The sequence below is a fragment of the Protopterus annectens genome, chromosome 17.part0 (genome assembly GCF_019279795.1).
Source record: "Protopterus annectens isolate FY-2018-M chromosome 17.part0, PAN1.0, whole genome shotgun sequence".
Lineage (NCBI taxonomy): Eukaryota > Metazoa > Chordata > Ceratodontiformes > Protopteridae > Protopterus > Protopterus annectens.
The window spans coordinates 314,051,922-314,075,287 of record NC_056751.1 but is presented as its reverse complement, the minus strand read 5'-3'; the positions used below and the strand labels follow the sequence as shown (position 1 = coordinate 314,075,287).

At 36.3% G+C, this 23,366-nt stretch overlaps 1 protein-coding gene across 1 annotated transcript in view; it reads right to left on the bottom strand.

Annotated features, from left to right (window-relative positions):
• The window catches only part of LOC122791433 (bromodomain-containing protein DDB_G0280777-like), a 1,939,725-nt gene that overhangs the window by 33,432 nt on the left and 1,882,927 nt on the right, over positions 1-23,366 (bottom strand). The window contains exon 14 of the mRNA XM_044059175.1: positions 14,241-14,343. Coding sequence (XP_043915110.1) covers positions 14,241-14,343 — 103 coding nt within the window. The remainder of the gene's footprint in view (positions 1-14,240; positions 14,344-23,366) is intronic.

Sequence of the window (23,366 nt, the reverse complement as noted above, 5' to 3'; positions counted from 1 at the left end):
ATAAGAACTCAGCCAACAGGAGAATGGAGAAAGAAGATTTTACCAATAAGGATGACTGCAAATAGTAGTAAAGAAAATAGGCAATAGGGTCCCAGGATCTACTGGAGAAAACTAGCAGAGGTAAAAAGAAATGGGAGCAAATAACTAGAAATGGAAAGGGAATACGACTGGAATGAGACCAAGAAGACATATGGACTGTTAGAAATGGCCCGCCCTACTACGGCTGATATCAGAGAACAGACAAAGAAAAGAGATAGAGAAATCCTAAGTGAATTGCCTCCTCTGGTAAAGTTTTTAGTTTAGTCTAGAGCAGAAGCTGCTGTTAAAAAAAGGGATAACTAACAAAGCATATAAAATATTGCATGATAACTATAGGAATTAAACAGAGGAGATTAGAAAAGACTGGGAACAGAAACTGGAAAAGCAACTTAAAGGGAACAATGTGAGGACATATGTATGGCTTCTATGTATGCAACAACATTCTAGAAAGTTTAGGATGTTTTGCTTGAAAGTGTATGCACAGCTATTTTATACCCCAAGCAGACTTCAAAGAATTTTTCCTCAGGTAGATAGCAAATGTTGGAGGTGTGAAGGGAAAGAAAGGGGTAACTGGCAACATACATTTTGGGAGTATAATCAGATGGCAGATTTTAAAAATTCCCTACAGAGTACTCTGTCAGAAATACTGGACTTGCAAATGGCTGTAACTAAGGAAATAATTATTTTGAGCTAGGACACTGATCTGAATTGCCTACATAGTATGGCCTTGTTAAATTTAATTCTGTTTGCTGCCAAAAATGTAATTACTAGAAAATGTAAATCAAAGTCTAACCTTACTATATTTGAGATACTGAATATTATAAAAGAACTGGAAGAGGGCTCTTTAGAAAAGGGAAGGAGCAAATTACATAGAAATAAATGGAAATTGTGAGAATAATACATGCAGAATAATGTTCAGAAGGAGGAGGAGTGAGGTTTAAGGGAAGACAGGAACTGAGCAAGTTATTTAATGCTGGATTAATGGCAGTTATAACAAAAGAAAATATATGTGATGGATAATGTATGTAAAAGGAAAAATGTTAATATTTTTTTTCCTCTTAATGTATGTTTGCTTGTGTCTAAAGGGACAATTTAATAAAGGTGTTTTAAAAAGCATTTTTAGAAACACTACAATTATTACATTACATTTCTTTATTATGAAGTATCCATACCATAAGCACACACTAGGGCAGAATGAAGAAAGAAGTGGTTTGAAAAAAAAAAGATGACTGTATTATAATGTTCAATCAAACAAAACAAAGGTAAAGCAGTATTAAAATTGCTGATGGGAGTGCAACAGAGAGTTATGTTCTTTTTTGGTACTGTTTAAATTTCACATGGAATATAGAACAAGTGCTAGAATACACATGTATGTATTTTACCATATACTGATAATATAAATAAAATGGAGATTTAAAAAACATACAAACACAAACCCACTGAGAAAACTATGGTTTACAGATAAGTGGTCAATTAAAGTTGCCAAAAAGAAAAAAAAAGAAATGGTACAGCTGATCAAAAATCAGCTAATCGCACACACACTTTTCCTGTGTGAGACTATGGTCCAGTGAAGATCAGGGAATTTGCCCTTTTCCTAATGTAGTGTGATCTAGAAGTTGGTATATATAATTATCAAGGGATATTGGAGGTTGCAAAAAAAAGGGATTCAATAGTTCTTTTTTTTTTTTTTTTTTTTAGATATGTTGCATTTCATGATACATTGCCCCAGTTGTGCAGTGATTAGCATTGTCGCCTCACAGCAAGAGGTTCTCCGGTTCAATTCTCAGCTGGAGCACCTTCTCTATGGAGTCTGCATGCCCTCCCCGCGGTCAAGTGAATTTAAAGACATGAAGGTAGGTGCGAGCGTGTGTGACTCTGCTTTTTTTGAAGGTTGGGTGCCAGGCTGGCAACTCGACACCATAAAAATTCATTGCCAATCATTAGCAGACCGGAGTTCTGCTGTGGCGACCCCTAACCGGGAAAAGCCGAAAGACAGTTTTACATTTCAAGACATATTACTCGATCGATCCAAGTTCAAAATATGGATTATATGAACAAATGTCACACACACATGATAATATAGAAAAGCAAGATGATTACTTTTACATTAACAACCAAGTAAAACAATACTGTGTATATAAGCATATAAGTTTATAATGAATATTCACTGGTGAGTTTGATCAAAACACAAAATATCAAATAAGCTCATTGGTGATTACTACTAAACAGAAAAAAAATAATCTCAAATGTAAATTAATAGGTTACATTTGTGATTACCAAAAGAAAAACAAAAAAAATGCTACCCCCACATCCACGAAAATTAAACATGATCACAAGATTGCACAAACTCGAAGAAAGGGGAAAAGCCATTTAATTAAGTAATGATCGATCATCGCATAATTCAACGAATTATACTACCAAAGAAAAACACCAGCATTTCAGCATGCAATGAAATGTGTGCAGCAGTAACTCCCATAACAATCATATTATATATATATATATATATATATAGATATATAGATATATAGATATATATATATATATATATATATATATATATATATATATATATATATATATATATATATATATATATATATATATATATACATATATATATATATATAAATATAAACATATATATATATATATAAATATATATACACACATATACATACAATTTGTGTGTGTGTGTATGTATGTGTGTATAAATATATATATATATATATATATATATATATATATATATATATATATATATATATATCTGGGTTTACCGCAAACTGTCGAATGCTAACCTTAAAGAATGACATTTCATCAAATGTCACTTCATCAACTGTCATTATATCGACCTCCTGGAGCTGCGAAAAGAAACCCTGGGAAAGGAAACACTCAGCCCCCAGAAGAAAATAAACAACCCCCCCCCAAAAAACTCCAAATGGGGGCTTTGCCCCCCCCAACTAAATATACCAACTCCGAGATCACACTACAGTGAAGTAAGGGCAAAGTTCATCATGGTGGATAACTGTTTCCTTTCCTGAGCTTCCTTTTCATAGCTCTGGGAGCTCAACAGAATGACAGTCAATGAAGTGAGGCTCGATGAAATGGCATTCGATAAGGTGAGTATTCAACAATTTGTGGTAGAACCGTATATATATATACACACACACACACGTATATATATATATATATATATATATATATATATATATATATATATATATATATATATATATATGGGTCTACTTCATATGACCTAAATTTCATATGATCGAAATTCATTTGAGTGAGACCAAATGACCTAAACTTCATTTGACCTAAATTTCATTTGACCTAAAACTCATTTCACTGACAATGAGCACTGGCAGTCTGTAGAGCACTGTAAGGCAAGTAAAAGGTATATGCCCTATTCCCCATTGTAGTGCGACCCTGGAGTTGACTATACAGTTGGGGGGGGGCATAGCCCCCCACAAAGTTCAGTTTTACTGAATATAAAATCAAACCACACAATATATAATGAAACTAGGTGGGGACTACACCCCCCCCACACCCCCAATGTGGAGGGCTGCACACCCACACCCCCCAACTATATACTCTAACTCCAGGGTCACACTACAGTGGGGAACAGGGCATATATCTTTTACTTGCCTTACAGTGCTCTACAGACTGCCAGTGCTCATTGTCAGTGAAATGAGTTTTAGGTCAAATGAAGTTTAGGTCATTTGGTCTCAGTCAAATGAATTTTGATCATATGAAATAGACCCATATATACACACATACACACACACACACACACACACACATATATATATATACACATATAGACACACACACACATATGTAGATATATATATATATATATATATATATATATATATATATATATATATATATATATATATATATATATATATATATATATATATATATATATATACACACACATATATAGAATATATAATATTCAAAAAAAAAATATATTTTATTATTTTATTTTATTATTTTATTATTTTCATTATTTTCATTATTTTAAAATATGATATGGTATTTAGGTTGGCATATGTATGAATCAACCTAATTCAACAATATATAGATGCTGTGCCAATGAATTGTCAAGCGTTGCTGTATCCAACAAGCATACATTGAATATTGCTTTAGGGGTTAGCTACACCTTTTAGAGAAAGATATAGGTGTCATCAATTGTTAAAGTAATTGTGTTAATTGAAGTATGAACCATACTATATAAACTGAGCTGCTTTAATGAATAATGAAATCTGATGAAGCGTATGATGCATACGTGAAAGCGCTCATTTCGTTCTTTTTATCGTTTGTGGAATAAAGAAGAAATTTTAACCTAATGCTGAGGACTGCTCATTGAATGGTGTGATTTCAGCAGCTGTTCTGTTCTGGTTCACTTGTGTTTTATATCAGTATTTTCCTTGGACTTTGACAAGTGCTCCAGGTTCAGGTGAACGGTTTTCTCCATTTTTTTGTTGCTGTATTTTCTAACCGTTTCACCTGACGGAATGGCTCATTCAGCTATCGAATTGGACTACAATCCGGAGTCGAGGGTTGGGACAGAGAGATGGTCCAATATTACTAACAATGGACAGAACCCTTTATTGAACCTGGATTTTGGTACATCTTTAGCATCTAATACTGAGCAAGGTAACTGCAATATGGAACTGTTCAATACTCTATATAAGCAGTTAGAGAACAATCTTTACAAAATACAAAGATATAATTGGCAACGTAAACATTTAGAAGCTTCACTACATTTTAATGTAGTACCGAGAGGCATGAGGGTCTTGTGCATGTCAACTTACGGCGACAGCCAACCTGAATTGCTTAAGAAATGGCAAGAAATCAATCTAGACACCAGCCGTAAGTACATGCAATTGCTAATAGAACACTTCATGCCTCTCGAACAAGAATTGCTAGCCAATGCAAACAAACTGAATCATGAGATTCGACAATCGTTTAACCATGAATTTTGTATAAGAAAACTAGATGCTTTATATACTCAGATTGAATCCTACAGCAATAGACTGCAATTAGTCAAACAACGGAAGCTGCAGCGTGACCATTGCGATTTCGCATGAAGGTCATGTGTTCATTTGGCCACGCCACGTCAACCATGAAGGTACAATTATGCATAATGAGAGAACACCGAAACCCATGGATAACACCATTGATAACCAAGAACATCGAATGCATAACACTACTCTGGTTAATGTTTCCAGCACTAGAACTTCTGATAGTGCTTTTATTACTCCACCGGAAACGGTGGTTTTGGATATACATACATCTGCCTCCACTCCGTTGCCCAACCAGGAGGCAGATAAGGTGAATAAAGACATTAGCACCTCGGGCAATGGAGCGATCTTGAAAAGTCATGCAGTCGCCCCTCTTTTTTTACCCTATTCGATAAGGAAACCAATAGTAACCAGAGAGAGATCCAGGAGCTGGGACAAACGCAAACGGAAATATTCAGAAGAGAATGGGCAACAAAGACGACGTCTAAGACAGTAAAAGACACTTCTTTATTTTTTAATTTATCTAGTTATGCATTAACTGATTCTGATATTAGCCTCTTAAACAGAGGCTTATCATTTGTCCCTTCGCAAGCCAGTTGTTTACAAGATATTTTGATTGATATAAGGACCTTTAGTCGTAAGTTAGCGTTGAAATTAATGTTTCATGATCAAAGACATAGAATTTAAGATAATGAAAGTAATACTGCATGTTGCAAGAGAAAAAGTATGTTTTGTCCACCTTTGCCAGCCCATGTAGAATGCTTTGTTAAACTCTGCGAAAATAGTTTTTATGATTATTTTTACAAAGGTAATAGGAAATGCCTGTATTTTAACATGAATGTGGATGAAAGACTACCATTACAGAAACTGATTGAAGAACCCTCCATTATTATCAGACCCGCTGATAAAGGGGGAGGCATAGTGATATTTAATACTGAACAATACAATGCGTCTATGCTTTTGATGTTAAGTGATTCAGACACATACACTGAGATTTCTGATATATCTTTATCCGAAATCTTGAATAGAATCAAGGAAGAGCTTTATGATTTGTTAATGTGCACCAGATCAACAAAGAATTATATGATTTTTTCAGTACAGAGTCTCCACGGATACCATATATTAAGGCCTTACCCAAAATGCATAAAGAGGTACTCCCACCCCCCATTAGACCCATAGTGGATGGTGAAGGATGGGCCACACAAAATATCTCATTATATCTTGAAAAGAGTTTGAGACCTATTTTGAACCAGATCCCAACTATTCTAAGGGACAGCTACCAATTATTAGAGATACTTGATAACCTTGATGTAGAACTGATACCTGGGGAGCATTTATTGGTCACATTAGATATACAAAGTTTGTTCACTTGCATTCCTAATGATCAAGGTATACAATGTATTAGGGAATTGCTTCAGTTTTACCCTGAAATTAGTCGTAACAACAGTATATTAATATGCCAACTATTAGATCTGGTTCTTTCTAATAATGTCTTTTCTTTTTCCAATCAGATGTATTTACAGAAGTGGGGTGTTGCCATGGGCACACCCTGCGCCAATACATACGCTAATTTGGTTGTTAATTGGTGGGAAAGAGAACATTTATTTAATAATGATTTATATAAGAAAATCATTCTATATTCTAGATTTGTGGATGATATAATAATAATTTGGGAAGGCACAAGAGAACAGTTTAAGAGTTTTTTGCAATATCTAGAAAGCACCACCAGCTTTTTGAGGTTCACTATGGAGGCATCTTACACTGAAATAAACTTTTTAGATTTGAATCTGAAGATGGACAAAGGGAAAATTACATCCAGCATATACAGAAAAAGTTGCTGGAAGAATGCTCTACTTAGCTTTGATAGCATGCATCCCAGGCATGTCTTTAGAGGCATAGTAAGAAGTCAGTTTACCAGACTAAATAAGCTATGCAAAGGACAGTCAGACCTGGGAGCACAAGCAGACTTAATGGAGAAATTATTCATGGAGAGGGGCTATGATAGAAGGATGGTTAAAGAGATAAGAGAACAAGTAATTAGAACAACAGACACTCCTGTCATACCCCAGTTAGAGAGAGATTGGTGGAGATATAATAACAAAAAATCCTATTCAAGATATCAAGAAAGGATACAATTTCTCACTACATACACTAATGATAACAAAAGAATTGTACAAATTTTAAGACAACATTGGCAGGTGTTGACAATAGATGATAGAACAGCAAGATTGGTAGGGGAAACCCCTAGGTTGATATATAGGAATAATAAAAATCTAAAAAGGCTATTATGCAAAACATATAAAAAAGAAATGATCATGGCTCCAGAGCTTAATCTGAACAAAGGAACCTTTGCATGTAATCAATGCAATATGTGCAAATTTATTTCAGGGGTTCAGAAATTTAAACATCCTGCTCTGAATTATGAGTTCAGACCTAGCGTTTATGCCTCATGCAATACTTGTAATGTTATCTATTTAGCAACATGTGAACAATGTTCGGCATTCTACATAGGGCTCACAAAAAGAGAATTTAAAAAGAGAATATACAATCATGTATATGATATAAAGAAAAACAATGAAACTAATGCTCTGGCAAAGCATGTAAAGCAATATGAAACACATAGCTTCAAATTTAGGGTACTACAAATTATTGAAAAAGATAGGAATGGGGGAGACATAGTTAACATACTTGAACAAAGAGAACTGTATTGGATATTAAAAATGAAAGCACATTATCCACCTGGTTTGAACCAATATGTTCCTATGAAACCTATGCTAAAGAAAAACTAAAAATAATAAAAAGAAAAAATAAATAATCGATATGACTAGTATGTGTATGTCACCCATTCCTAGGATATAAAACGTCATGTAGGCTATGTAGATATATCATATATACACTGATTAGTATGTTATTATTGATTCATTCATTTATTTATTTTCATACATATTTATATTGCAACAATACAGGACCTTGGTTTTTAAACATATTTATTCATATTTATATATACACAGGGTTATTTGCAATAATTCACAGGCATTAGCACTTTAATAAAATCAATATATTTATTGTGTTTATTCGGATGGTTTATTTGATATATCCATCCGATTCATATTATCTATATATATACCGATAGGGTTATTGCAATAATTTTAGGCACTGGCACTTTAAGAAAATAATGTATTCATTATGCTTATTTAGATGTTTTACTTGATACAGTTTATTTGATTGCACTGGCACTTTAATAAAATAATGTATTTATTATGTTTATTCAGATGCTTTACTTGACATGGTTCACTTGATTCATAATATATAGGTTATAAACATGAAATGCTGAACTTGGATGCTACTGGCTTAATTAGTGGTCTTTATAATGAAGGGCAGAATGTATAATTATAGTTATTGTTATTATTGCTTTTGTTATGTTATTACTTTTATTTTTATTTTTATTTTATTATTTTATTATTTTCATTATTTTAAAATATGATATGGTATTTAGGTTGGCATATGTATGAATCAACCTAATTCAACAATATATAGATGCTGTGCCAATGAATTGTCAAGCGTTGCTGTATCCAACAAGCATACACTGAATATTGCTTTAGGGGTTAGCTACACCTTTTAGAGAAAGATATAGGTGTCATCAATTGTTAAAGTAATTGTGTTAATTGAAGTATGAACCATACTATATAAACTGAGCTGCTTTAATGAATAATGAAATCTGATGAAGCGTATGATGCATACGTGAAAGCGCTCATTTCGTTCTTTTTATCGTTTGTGGAATAAAGAAGAAATTTTAACCTAATGCTGAGGACTGCTCATTGAATGGTGTGATTTCAGCAGCTGTTCTGTTCTGGTTCACTTGTGTTTTATATCAGTATCAATATATAATATTCATTATAAGCTTATATGTTTATATACACAATAATGTGTATATAAACATATAACCTTACAATGGATATTCACTGGTGAGTTTGATCAAAACACAAAATATTAAACAAATTCATCAGCGATTACCATTAAACAGAAAACAGGAATATCAAATGTAAACCAACAGGTTATCTTTGTAATTACCAAAGAAAAACATTTAAAAAAATGCTCCCCCCACCAATGAAAATTAAATATATTAACTCCAGGGTTGCACAAGTTCAAAGAAAGGGGAAAAGCCATGGAATTATGTAACTGTCAATCTAATGAATTTAGACAGTTGCATAATTTAACCAATTATACTCCCAAAGAAAAATACCAGCATTTCAGCATGCGATGAAATGTGTGCAGCAATAAGTGCCATAAGACCAATATATACGCACACACACACACACACACACACATACACACACACACACACACACACACATATATATATACACACGTATGTATGGGTCAACTTTGAAACATCAAAGCCCGCATAACTGAATGTCAATTACCTGAGATGGAAATCGCGAAAAATGAAATTACCAAACAGCGAAGTTTTCCCAGGGTAAGTAAACAGTATATATATATATATATATATATATATATATATATATATATATATATATATAAATCAGCACAGAGTGGTAAAAGAGTGGCAAACAGCACAAAAAATTAAAATCCACTCCTAGAGCCAATGACCTACGACCGCAGTTGAAAAAACAAGTTTATTAATCCACAGGTCACAATTCGCAAATGTAATCCACAAAAAATCACAATATAAAATCCATTTGGAACACAACAGGTCAAGTGCTTTCATCAATAGACTTCATCAGAACAATTCAATACTTGTGCAATTAACCTTTTTATATAAAAAACTGCCATCAATTAAATGAAACAACCCTAAATTAAAGTGACAGTGTTATTCAAAGCTAAAAGATACTATGACAAATAAGAATTTCACTTAAAAGTCTACAAATCACTCAAAACTTAAAACATAGTATATATAATATGTATATTACAACAAATAATATGTATATTGAAACAAATATGATTGTGTTGGAATGATGGAAGATGTTATTACATTGTTTCTGGGGCAAACTAATAATAAAAAAATATTAAAAATGTTAAAAATATTAAAAATAGAAGCCACTAGGCTGTTTCAAAGTTTAGTTGCCCGATACCTCAGTTCGGGCTTTAAACTAATGTGCTTGTTAATCCCCGGAACTACAGTGGCGTTTAGTCTAAGTTGCCATATTACTTCTGCTCTGAGCAGTTGGTTGGCCCAGTCACCTCCCCTAATATTCTTGGCCACATCATATCTGGTCAGAATAGTATAACTTACCCTTTGGGTGTTTTTATTGATCGTACAGTAAGGAACATTTTGGCTCCCACTGACCACATTTTGGTTGATTCATGGGATTTTTTGCGGAGGATCAAGAGAGACTAATATGATAAGGACGTCAGTTTCTCCACAATAGATGTGGTTGATTTATTCACTTCTATACCTCATGATAAGGGATTAGAGTTTTTTTTATGAGGTTTTGGTAGAGAAAACTAGTTTAAGTAACATTATGATTAATTTCATTACTGAACTTATGGAAGTGATTCTTAAAAATATTTTTTTTAGTTTTGGCGGAGAATTCTTTTGACAAACAAAAGTGGTGGCAATGGGTAACAGCTGTGCCCCTTTATTTGCCAATCTTATGTACAGGTGGGAAACAATTTTCGTTTTTAAACCACCCTACAATGAACATTGGTTAGTATATCTAAGGTTTCTTGATGACCTTTTTATTTTATGGAAAGGGGGCGAAATACACGAAAAAATTCTTGACTTTCTAAATGGATTATTTGGATTATTTTAAATTCACTGGGAATAGTGGGAACTCCCATATTAACTATTTAGATGTTAGAATAACTAAGGATGTGTGTATAGAAAACTAACATTTTCTAATGATTATCTTGAATTTACAAGTAGCCATCCAACCTTTGTAAAGAGGAACATTGTAAAGGGACAAATGATCCATGTAGCTAGAATGTGTTCAAAATTAGACCTGGTTAGGTCAGAAATGGAACTGGTAGCTAGTTTGTTTAGAGCTAGGGGTTACCCTTCGGATTTTATTAACAACATCAGGGACCAAGTGTTTGGTGAATGGGGTACCAGGTTTAAGCCACTTCTTGGTGATGAGGAAGGTATTCTTAACCAAACCCCTAGTCAAGATAAGGATTTTACACAGACAATGGTGTTAACATATGGGGAAACTTCACTAGGAGTTAAAAACATTATTAAAAATAATTGAGTAATGTTTAAAGGGAATACAGAACTATTGAAAGTCTTAGGAGACAAGCCTTTTTTTTACATATAGGGTTAATAGAAATTTGAAAAATTTATTGGAAAACCAAATCCCGGACAAGAAAGGTTATAAAAAAGGAACTATTAAGTGTGGGGCTTGTGAATACTGTAAATTCATAATTGAAACTCCATCAGTGGAACTTGGGCCCTACAAGATTGTTGTCAACTTTGTTGCACGTTCTTGCACAACCACGGGTTTGGCGTACCTAGCTGTTTGTCAAGCCTGTGGATATTTTTACGTAGGGAAAACAGAAAGAAAACTGAATAGGAGAATTTATGAACATATGTGCAGTATTTTAGGAAAGGAGGATAACAATGCCCTTTATAAACATATTGTCAGCTACCCGGACCACTGTTTTCGGTTTGGGATTTTGGAGGTTGTGGCCAAGAATATTAGGGGAGGTGACTGGGCCAACCAACTGCTCAGAGCAGAAGTAAGATGGCAACTTAGACTAAACGCCACTGTAGTTCCAGGGATTAACGAGCATATTAGTTTAAAGCCCGAACTGAGGTATCGGGCAACTAAACTTTGAAACAGCTTAGTGGCTTCTATTTTTAACATTTTTCATATTTTTTTATTATTAGTTTGCCCCAGAAACAATGTAATAACATCTTCCATCATTCCAACACAATCATATTTGTTTCAATATACATATTATTTGTTTTAATATACATATTATATATACTATGTTTTAATTTTTGAGTGATTTGTAGACTTTTAAGTGAAATTCTTATTTGCCATAGTATCTTTTAGCTTTGAATAACACTGTCACTTTAATTTAGGGTTGTTTCATTTAATTGATGGCAGTTTTTTATATAAAAAGGTTAATTGCACAAGTATTGAATTGGATGAAGTCTATTGACGAAGGCGCTTGACCTGTTGTGTTCCAAATGGATTTTACATTGTGATTTTTTTGTGGATTACATTTGCGAATTGTGACCTGTGGATTAATAAACTTGTTTTTTCAACTCTGGTCGTAGGTCATTGGCTCTAGGAGTGGATTTTAGTATATATATATATATATATATATATATATATATATATATATATATTATATATATATAGATAGAGATCTAGATATACATATGTAATTGAAAGTGCTCATCATGATTACTTTCAATAAAGTTCTGAAAAAGGGGCCCTATTTGCCGCAGAGTTTTCTTTCAACTTAGAGCTTCAGAAGCTTGCACTCTTCATTCAAAATTGAATATTTCCTCATTGTTTTCCAATTGAACCTCTACCAATTGGCATATCTACTTCCACTTTTGCGTTTGTCCTGGCGGACTATCACAGGATTGCCAAGCCCTGGGTTTCCACATTCCAGGTGACTATCTGATATGTGTGTGTGTGTGTGTGTGTGTGTGTGTGTGTGTGTGTGTGTGTGTGTGTGTGTGTGTGTGTGTGTGTGTGTGCATGTTTATCTATACTGATGTAGGACATTGTAACGAAGGTGCATTGTCCTGACACCCTGCAGATTGATGGCGGAATGTCGAACACACCAATATTGACACGTTCTGCGCATGCTCTGGGTATTAGCCTGGAGTGGAGTAAACCAACAGCAAGTGTTTTTGTGGGAGGCAAACCCCCTGCACCCCCAATGTGGGGGGGGGCTGCACTCCTCATACCCCTTGCTAATTATATACACTAACTCTGAGATCGCACAATCTCTGAAGACAGGAAATATTCCCCTACTCTAGGATTGTTGATCTCACACACCTGTCGACCATTTGGTGTTAACCTACTGTGTGTCGAGACACTTTATGTTCGATACAGTGTCCTAGTCCGATGTGTGTGATTTTATATATATATATATATATATATATATATATATATATATATATATATATGGATCCTTGTTGTTTTATCAACAGTACGGTTCATCGAACCGTACTTTGTCTAAATTACTTTAGCGAAAGTGCATTTTGTCGAAAATGCACTTTCGCTACAGAAAAAAAAAAAAACTTCCGTTAGCATGTACTGTTAGTTGCACATCAACGTATACTGTTGATGTACAACTAAGTAAACTCTTGTTGAGATCGTAGTACAGTTGGAATAAGGGAATATTCCCTTTTCCCCATTGTAGTGCGATCTCGGAGTGACAACATTAAAGTAGGGGAGGTGTGGGGGGTGCAGGGGGGCTTGCCCCCTGCATATCAGCGTTTAATGTGTTGTTTTTTTATTTTTTTATGTTTAGGTTTTCTTACTTGTCCACGAAAGTGCATTTTCGACAAAATGCACTTTCGCAGAAGTCAGTTCGCGGAAGTAAGGTTTGATGAACCGTGCTTTCGAGAAAGGAACATAGACCCATATATATATATATATATATATATATATATATATATATATATATATATATAGTAAATGAGCACCCACACTCGCATGTATACACACACAGATACTGAGACAAAAAAGCAGATAATTATTATAACATTTGTATATGTTTACATGGCATCACACCAATGACTTACGATTCTGTGGATAATTACAATAATTTAATTTAAACTAGTCAGCACTATAGCTTACAGGAACTTTTCACTTGAAGAGCTTATGATTTGATTTTCTGAGTGTTTTTCAAGTAGTGAACATAAAAAGTGTTTGCACTATACTCACAGATATGCCCAAAGGGAAGAGAAAAATGTGAAGAATTCCAAATCACCTATTTACTTACCCAGTTTATCATCTTTTACTTTCTGTTACAAAATGCAAATGTTACTATTTTATGGTAGCAAAATTACACAAAGCAATACATATTTTTATTTTGCCTTCCATTAATTCATCTACTTGAGTGCAGAAATGGGAATATTGCAGTGTTTTTTGTGTAGAATTGACATGCGTGTAGCATTTTAACAGAATTAAGTACGAGAAGAATAGCTATTACTAGAAGAATAACTCAAAAAAGTACCTTATTGTGGTAAGCAGAAATTACTGTGTTGTCTTGTGATTTAAGATTACTAATTTCACTGTTACTCTCAAGCTGTTTCTTCTCTTGTGATGTAGCTGCCAACCTGGAATACAACATCAATGGAAATAATATAGTAGATCTTATTTTTCCTAACTAGCATACATTTGTGTAGCTTCATATGTTACATTTTCTGACTTTAATATAAAATATAGGTCACTCACCTGAGTAAGTAGCTTTTTTAATGATAATCCTTGCATCACGGCAGTTCAGGCTGTCAGAGGTAATTTACTCAATGCACTCAGCTTGGTTCATTCTCAACAGAAACGGTATACAGTTTTATGCTGCTGAAATGGTTGGAGGTGTAGGCAGTAACCTCATGAATACATGAATAAATAACTTCCATGTTTGTCATACAGCTCTAGAGTTCAGGGTTCAATCCTGGCATTCAGTCACTGTCTGTGTGGATTTTCTACAGCCTGGTGCTTCAGTAGTTAAAAATTATATGAAGCTAGTTTTACTTAGTACACTGAACGGCAGTTTGTTACAGATACTCAGTACTGCATTAAGTGAAAAACAATGCTTTTGTATTTCTCTAGTGTTAGTGGGGTTACTTACCTTTAGTATATGTCACTTTGTAATGTACTTTACTTTTCAATATCGGTACATATGTATAGTCACGGAATGAAGTGAGGGGTACGGAAACATGGAGTATGAAGCTAGGGAAGTGGTGGGGGAGCTGGGGTGGAGAGGGAAGCCATAAATAGGAATACGGAGTAATAGATGAAATAAATATGAGTGGGAAGGTGGCACAACTGTGAGCTGTCTTAGGCCATATGAGATGGTTTTGTGATGCTGGGAAAAGCCTTTTGTCTCAGAGAGAGAGAACAGTGGTGTTGTGTTTAATAACGTGAAGTGGCTCTGCATGCTCTGTAGGAAGGAGTGCAGGTCAGCAGGAACTGATAGCAGTAGAGAGAAACTACCCAAGAACAGGGAACAGGAAAACAAAAAGTACTGGGGAGTATTTTTAACTCATTGCTTCCTACAAGAGTACAGTCATCAGGAAAGCAGAGTTTCTTTGTATCTTGTAAAAGTATACTCATCTTTACAGGAGACTTCCCTGTATTCCTGAAATGAGTATACCTGTCAATATTTTCAAAGTCTAATTTCTTAAGTCCTGGTAAAGTTACATACAGAACACTAAGGCAGCAAGGTGGTATCCACATGGTGAAATGATTTGGTAAGTATGACTGTGATATGGTTAAGGTGGGATGTGCAGAGCTGGAGTTATTAAGGGGCATTTACAAAAAGTTATGACAGAATAGGACATATTTCCATGTTTACATTAATAATGCAAAAATATTGTGATACTGTCATATTGGGGGGATGTATTCAAGCATCAGGTGTTAGTAAAGACTACATTAATGCATGGTGGGTAATATGAAGACAGTCTGGGATAAATGCTCTTTTGGTAAAGAAGTTATGACTGTTTCCTATATTTTCATAACTGCATTAATATTTTAAAAGCACTGAGACCTACAGATGAACAAATGGTGCCATCTTATACAAAACATTAAAGCACACTATGCTGCACCTGATACTTGCCATCTAACACAAATGGTTTTGTAGATTAATATTCTTTTGAAATACTGTGGAATTACTGTATGCATAATTTGCACAGATTCGTCAGTATCAGAAAACACCTGTGTGCTATTCCCTCGTCATGCATCATTTGAAAGCTCTTGAACAGGTGAACAATTTCCTCAGTGATATCCAGCGCACATACAGAGATACAACCTTTTATTTTACCACAGCACTAGTATTTTTTGACAAACTACAGTTTTTTCTTTCAGAAATCTGCAATAACAATGAACATCTACAGGCAGATCTTTGATACTTACACAGTGTATAGACCATTGTCTACCAAACAGATAACATATTTTACAATTTTGTAACTCACATCATTTATCAGATATTATAAATCTAATGAAGGTTGTTTTCACTAGTGGATTTTGTTAAAATAAGCTCTCAGGAAGCAAGTGGTTTTCTGGCTTAGAAGATCTCATCAAGCAAAGATGTTAATTAGCTTCCTGCTGTTCAGGATTAATGAGATAAAGGGGAGTTGCTACATGGAGATTAAAAGAGAAAGGAACTGTGCTACAAGAAACTAAGCTGCTGATAATAAAGACAAGGAAGCTGAGAAAGAGAGGATTTGGCAGAGTGGAGGTGGACTGCTCTACACTGGCAAGAAGAGGAACTAGTGATAATACTCAAAAGGTGTAGCGGGCAGTCAAGGAAGCATTAAGAAGAAGACTGAAAGTGAATGATGACAAAATTTTGAAGCTAGAGGGAAAGGACTGCAGTAGGACCCTTGTGTGGGTTACACCAAAATGAGTTAGACATATATAGTGAGTTTACAAATCTAAGTTGGTTACAGAAAAAAAGAGGACAAGATAATTATAGTAAGAGAATGTAAGACTACATTAGATTCAGAACTAGAGGAGACCTAGTTGGATTCCCGTTTTACCCCAACTTGACTGCTGCCATTTCAAGTTTTTCTGTTACAAAGTACCCTAAGTGGGGTAAGGTCTGGAATGTTGTAGTTTGTTGTTTTTGATATACTTTTAGACTGGTTCACAGGTTAGCACTAGGCAATCAATCCTTTGATAAAAGTTCAACAACCGAAAGTGCTTATCCAGACAGCAGCAGCAGGATTACGTTTTATTTTGTCAATAAAGGAACTGATTTTAACAATTTCAACCATTTTACTTCAGCTTGGGTGTCAGCAGCAGGTTTGCTTTCTACATTTATTTGGTTTCCATGCGTACTGCCTTTGGTGGTGGGCTCAGTGAATCTTTTTGTTTTTGAGGTGTACTTAGAAGGTGGCAAGAGTGTTCCTCTGCTTGACATGTAGTGGAAGTTTGTTTCAGAGGTGAGGGATACAATGGGATATGAATCTATCATGCCATCGTGTCTTATTTATCTGATGATTATCTGCAGCTTATTGCCTATAACAGAGTAATTCGTGTACCATTAGTTCATAGATTAGGTTCATAGATTAGTACTAGGCTAACTGCCCTTTTGGGCCATTTGAAGCCTAGCCAGTTACCCCATATGAGAATCAAACCCTGCACCTTGTGTCTTTAAGGTAAACACCTTAACCATTATGTCATCCTCCCACCATTTTTGCGAAGGAAAAGGATACTAAATAGGGTTAGATCTTTCACGGCATGAAAGGCTAGACATAAGTCTCCTTAGAAGAGTCTGTAAGAGACTGAGTACAGAGCAAGGGCTGCCAGTCTTTCCTGAGAACTAAGATTTTTAAGGCAACTGATCTTTTTAGTTATGAATCTCTGAGGTCTCTCAAGTTATATGATATATTTATATAAATACAAGCCAAACAGTGCATTACATTCAATACTGGGTTTGATAAGACATGAGTAAAGGGGAATTAAGTCTTCTTTGGATCTAGCGGAGATGCCTTTAGAAATTAGATGGGCCAGATAAAAGGCTTTCTGAACTACTGTGGAGATATGATGGACAAACAAAAAGGAATTATCAACAAAAGCACCTAGATTCCTTACAACGGTGTTTGATTGGAGGGGTGTAATCTCCTATACAGCAAGAGAAACTGTTGTGTTTACCAAAATGAAGTATGCTACATTATTTTACATTTAATTTGAAACCACTGACTTGCAACAATTGTTAGCATGATCTAAGCTATGCTGGAGCAACTGTGAGTCGGTTGAATACTGAATAACACCCAGTTTACAGTCATGTGCAAACGTAGTTAACCACGGGCCACAAGTGCTGGCATGAAGGTCTGAAAAATATATGCCATAGAGAACAAGGCCTAAAACTAAGCCCTGTGGCACACCAATGATAACTGTTTTGCTTTCAGAAATGGCACGACTACTTTAACCACATGGGATCTTGTCAGACAACCAGTTACCAACCCATCACACAGTATAATGATTTATATTCAAATTTAGAAGTCTATCAATAATGCATTACTTGGGGAATAGTGTCAAAGACCTTGGCCAGGTCTGCATAACCACCATCCACTGCTTCAGTTACTTTCTGAAAGAAATGAATGAGGTTACAGAGCCAGGACCTTCCTTTGATACAGCCATTTTGATCAGGGTCCAGGGATGAGTGATTCTCAATGTCCAGATTAATGAAGTCTGAGATATCATTCTCCGTAGCTTTATGCATGAGGCTAGTGAGATTGATCAGTCTACAGTTACCAGGGTCTGTGGTTTGGACACCCTTGTGTAAAGGATTCACAATGGCTGTTTTCCAGGCTTCAAGAATGTAATTCATAAATTCCAATGCCTTGGATCAGCTTGTCCACACTCCCACCATGGGCAGCAATATCCTGGACCTGGTCATTACCAATATGGGTAACCGGTGTTCCACGGCAGAGGTCAACTCCTTGCTGGTCAGATCCGTCCACAAGCTAATCACCCTAGACATCCATATCCTACTCCCACCACTCATTAAGGAAACCACCATCAAAAACTACTCCAAAGCCAACTTCATGCTTCTTAATAGAGAAGTGGCAAACTTCACGACACCCATGCAGATGGAAAATAGAGGTACAACTGCTGAATCTTACACAAATGCACTGTATAAGCACATGCACAAGAGCATGCATCGTGCCATTCATAACAGAACCAAGATGCTATCCTCCAAAAAAAGTAAGCCAATCTGGTGGTCCCCTGCCATAAACAAACTCTACAAAAGAAGGAAGAAGCTGTTGCAAAAAAGATTAAAATCCCAAGATTGGAGGAACTCCCTGGTCAGCCTCAGCAAGAAGCTGAGATCCCTCATAAAATCCTCCAAAGCCAGTTATGAAAATAAAATCGCCACTAATTCTAAAGATAACCACAAAGCATTTTACAGCTATGTCAAGAATCTCAATGGCAACACTCAGATTTGCTCTGAGCTACAGCACAATAGCACTAAATACACAGAACCAACCGATATTGCCAACATCCTGACAGATAGGTTCAGTGCTAACTTTATCCCCTTCTCACCCTCCAAAGGGCCCATCTTAATACTGGAAGAATGCAAAGCCCCTGTAATCACGGATGAACAAGTAAAGACCGCACTCTCCAAAACCAAGAACACAGCATCCATGGGACCAGACAACATCCCAGGTTGCATACTGCATGAACTACAGAACGAACTGGCACCCCACCTAAGTACCATGTTCAATCATAGCCTCACCTCAGGCTATGTGCCTACCGAATGGCGCACAGCGACAGTTATCCCACTCCACAAAGGGGGGTACCACCACGGACCCAGGAAACTACTGCCCCATTAGCCTGATAAGCCTGGTCTGCAAGGCCATGGAACATATCATCTTGGAGCTTATAAAGAAAGACATAGGTAACCTCTAAACCCTGGACCCCACTCAGTTTGGGTTTGTAAAAAGTAGATCATATCTACTAAACCTGATTGACTTTTTTGAGGCAGTCACCAGAGCCATAGACGATGGCAAGGTAGTGCACATAGCCAATCTTGACCTCGCTAAGGCTTTCAATACCATCCCCCACTCTGGAATTATAGATAAACTCACAAAACTGGCCATAAATCCCTATGTCACAAGATGGGTGGCCAACTGGTTCACTGACAGAACCCACACAGTAAAAGTAGGCGAATCCAAGAACAACTTCAGATCAGTGACAGGTGGAGTACCACAGGGTTCGGTCCTGGGTCCTCTCCTGTTCGGCATCTACTTCTCTGAAGTGCAGGCCAACACAGAAGATCTTTGGCTAACAAAGTTCGCAGATGACTGCAAACTGGGAGCCATAACAGAATCACCTAACGATGTAGATATTCTACAAAAGGGCCTCACAGAGACAGATGCTTAGTGTCAAAGTCATGGCCTCAAGCTCAATGCCAAGAAGTGCATTGCCATCCCCTTTGGGAAAAACTCAGTACCCTTGAACTACCACATAGGCGGTAGCTCACTAAACACCGAAAGTGTGATAAGTGACCTCGGGACACAGGTGAAAAGTAATCTCTCCTTTGATAACCACATCGCCACAGTAGTCAGGAAATCCTTCATCACAAAAGGGTTCTTCTCTAGAAAATAGGAGGTCATTGCTCCTCACTACTCATCCCTCATCATACCCATTATAGAGTACAATTCCCTGTTTGGCATGTATCTCACAAGACACCTACAACAATTGGAAAGGCCACAGAAATACCTCACTAAGAGGATTACCTGCCTCAAACAGATGCCATATGCAGACCGTTTCAAAAAACTCCAGCTCTACTCTGTCACATATTGCCTACTCAGAGGCGATCTCTGCCTAACATACAAAGCTATAGCAAACCCAGAGCTGTTGGACATGCTACACTTAAAGAAATCCCAATATCTCTGTATCACACACTCCTGGAACCTAAACCTTGTCACCACAATAAACAGAAAATGGATAGATTCCTGTCCCAGAGACTTCCCATATTCTAGAACAAACTACCCATTCAGGTCAAGCAAAGCTCCTCATTGGCCCTCTTTAAGAAAAATCTTGATGACTGGATGGGAAATAGAAGATTCATCCCGGGAATCACTTCTGTGGCACTGCTCGACAGGGGCACAGGAAAATAATTTTCTTGGGTGGCAAAAGCCAGGGAACCTTTTTGGCTAGGCTTATATAGGCCCCAGGGCTGATAGCCTAGTACCTACCTATGAACCAGTGGAGAGGCTTAGATTAAATTTTTATGCAAGGGTTCAGAAAGGCCATATTTGGTACTAATAATCTGGCAACCTGATATGTTAAAGGGCCCAAGTTGAAGTTCCTAATGGAATTACCAGCTCATCTGAATGAATCATGGGGGCCAGAAAATACATATTTCTTCTCATATATCTTCCAAGAGGTGATGCAAGGAGTTTTCTGAAACATTTCATTGATACTTTTCACTTTAGTGGTGATAGTATTTAATTGTAAGTGATAACAGTGAACTGCCTGACAATGAGTTAAACAGTTCTTCCAAAGGACCTTATTATGAAAGCTCTAAGGTTTGTTCAAGTGAATACCACTGCCATCCATATAAAACACGTCACTCAACTAATTTTTCATCTACATCTGGCCACCATTGGCTTAGCAGTGGAGATATTCTCTTGGCCAAAGCATTACTCATTCTACCCTACCACAGTGTTTCCTGCTATTCAGCCACCAGATCTTAACATGGTCAGGTAAACAAATTTGAATAACACCACTAGTGATAGTCTGACACCTGTATTTTTCCATCTCCTATAGGACTGTGATCCATATGTATATGTGACTGCATATAGTAACATTATTACGGAAGCTGCAAATCAAATTGCCTCGTATTAATGAGATGATCCAGATGTGTATGTATACAGTAACACTGTTATGGAAGCTGCAAATCAAATTGCTTTATATTAATGAGCTGTCTCTAGTGGTGTTTGTGAGTCATTGGAATATGCTAATTAAATTGCCTCTTATATTAACAACCAGACTCTAATGGTGTTTCTGAGCCATGGTATGACTATGAGCTCAGAAATCAAAGAAAAGGTCAAAAGATAGAATCTTATTGAAATTAAATGCGCTTTCTGAATACAAACTCGAGTTTGATGAAATTTATTCCATTCATAAAACCAAAATCTCCCATAAGACAGCAATATTCTTAAAATGAGAGATTTTTTCCCCTCACATCAACCAGTAAAGCTGCTTTGAACTGCACAGGTCATGCATTCCAGCTTGTCTGATCAATCACAAAAATATTTTCAGCCTTAGAATGTAAGGCAGCTGCTAGATTCTTGCACATAAACTGTAAAATATTAGGAGCAAAACCCTCCTTGTACACAGAACAAAACTTCATAGATTCATAGGTGTATACTATGTTAACAACCTCTAGGGCCCCTATAAGCCTGGCAGTGCAACCGAAATATGACCCATAAATTTGATTTAAATAGGGGATGATTTACTGACTCCCTCTGTCCATCAAAAATATAGGTGCCAGACCAGGAATGAATTCCCGATTACCCAGCCATTGGTTCAAGATGAAATTAAATAGAGATAGGGAGGAACTCTGCTTCATAGGTTCATAAGTTAGCACTAGGCTAACTGCCCTTGTGGACCATTTTAAGCCTAGCCAATTATCCTATGTCAGAATCAAACCCTGTACTTTACATTTGTAAGTTAAACACCTTAACCATTATGCCAGCCTCCCACTAATATTGATAAACAGTCTGTTTCAGAGAATGTGAATTCTCTGAAAAATATCTCTGCCTCCGTAACATATCTTATTTATGTCGCAAACAAAATGTAGGTCTTTTAATCTAGTAGTTCTGATGCTGTTTCTTTTGTGGATATACAAAAGATTCATCAAAACAGCATCCAGGGATGCCTTGTATGTCAGGCAAAGATCTCTGTATGACATTGAGTAAACAGACACGGCTTTGAGGCAATCGGAACAAGGACTTTCTGTTTACTCCCAGTATTCTTTTTGTAAGGAACCTTTGTAGACATTCCAGTTGCCGCATAAGTCTGGTCAGGTACACACCAAAGGGGGCTCTATGATGGGTCTGATGAGGGCTGAGTACACTGTTATGATGACCTGATTGGGCATATCCTCTTGCTTACAAGTTAAGCAACACAGAAAGATTTTCGTACTACCTTGGACACATCTTGGTTGAAGGCTAGTTTACTATCTACACGAGTTCCCAGATCCCTGACTAATGAATCAACTTTTAGGGGTGCTTGACTGATGACAAAGTTACCCGGGATGGCAGACTTCCCAAAAGGTAATATAATGAATTTCTTGGTACTGAGTTTTAAGCCATGGCTTTGACACCAAGCATCTGTCTGTGTTAGGCCTTCCTGAAGGGCGTTCTTCATCTTGGGGGATTCAATGACTGTTCCTAGTTTGCAATCATCTGTTAACCTGGTTTGCCAGAGGCCTTTGACATTGGTTTTAAATCCAAAAAGTAGGTGCCACAGAGGAGTGGGTCTAGCACACAGCCCTGGGGAACTTTGTTGCTAACTGATCTCTTTGTGGAGGCAGCCTCAATAATTCTAATCTCCTGGGTCCTATCAGTGAGCCAGCTAGCCATCCAGTATGCTATAAAGCGGTTTATATCAAGTTCCTTAA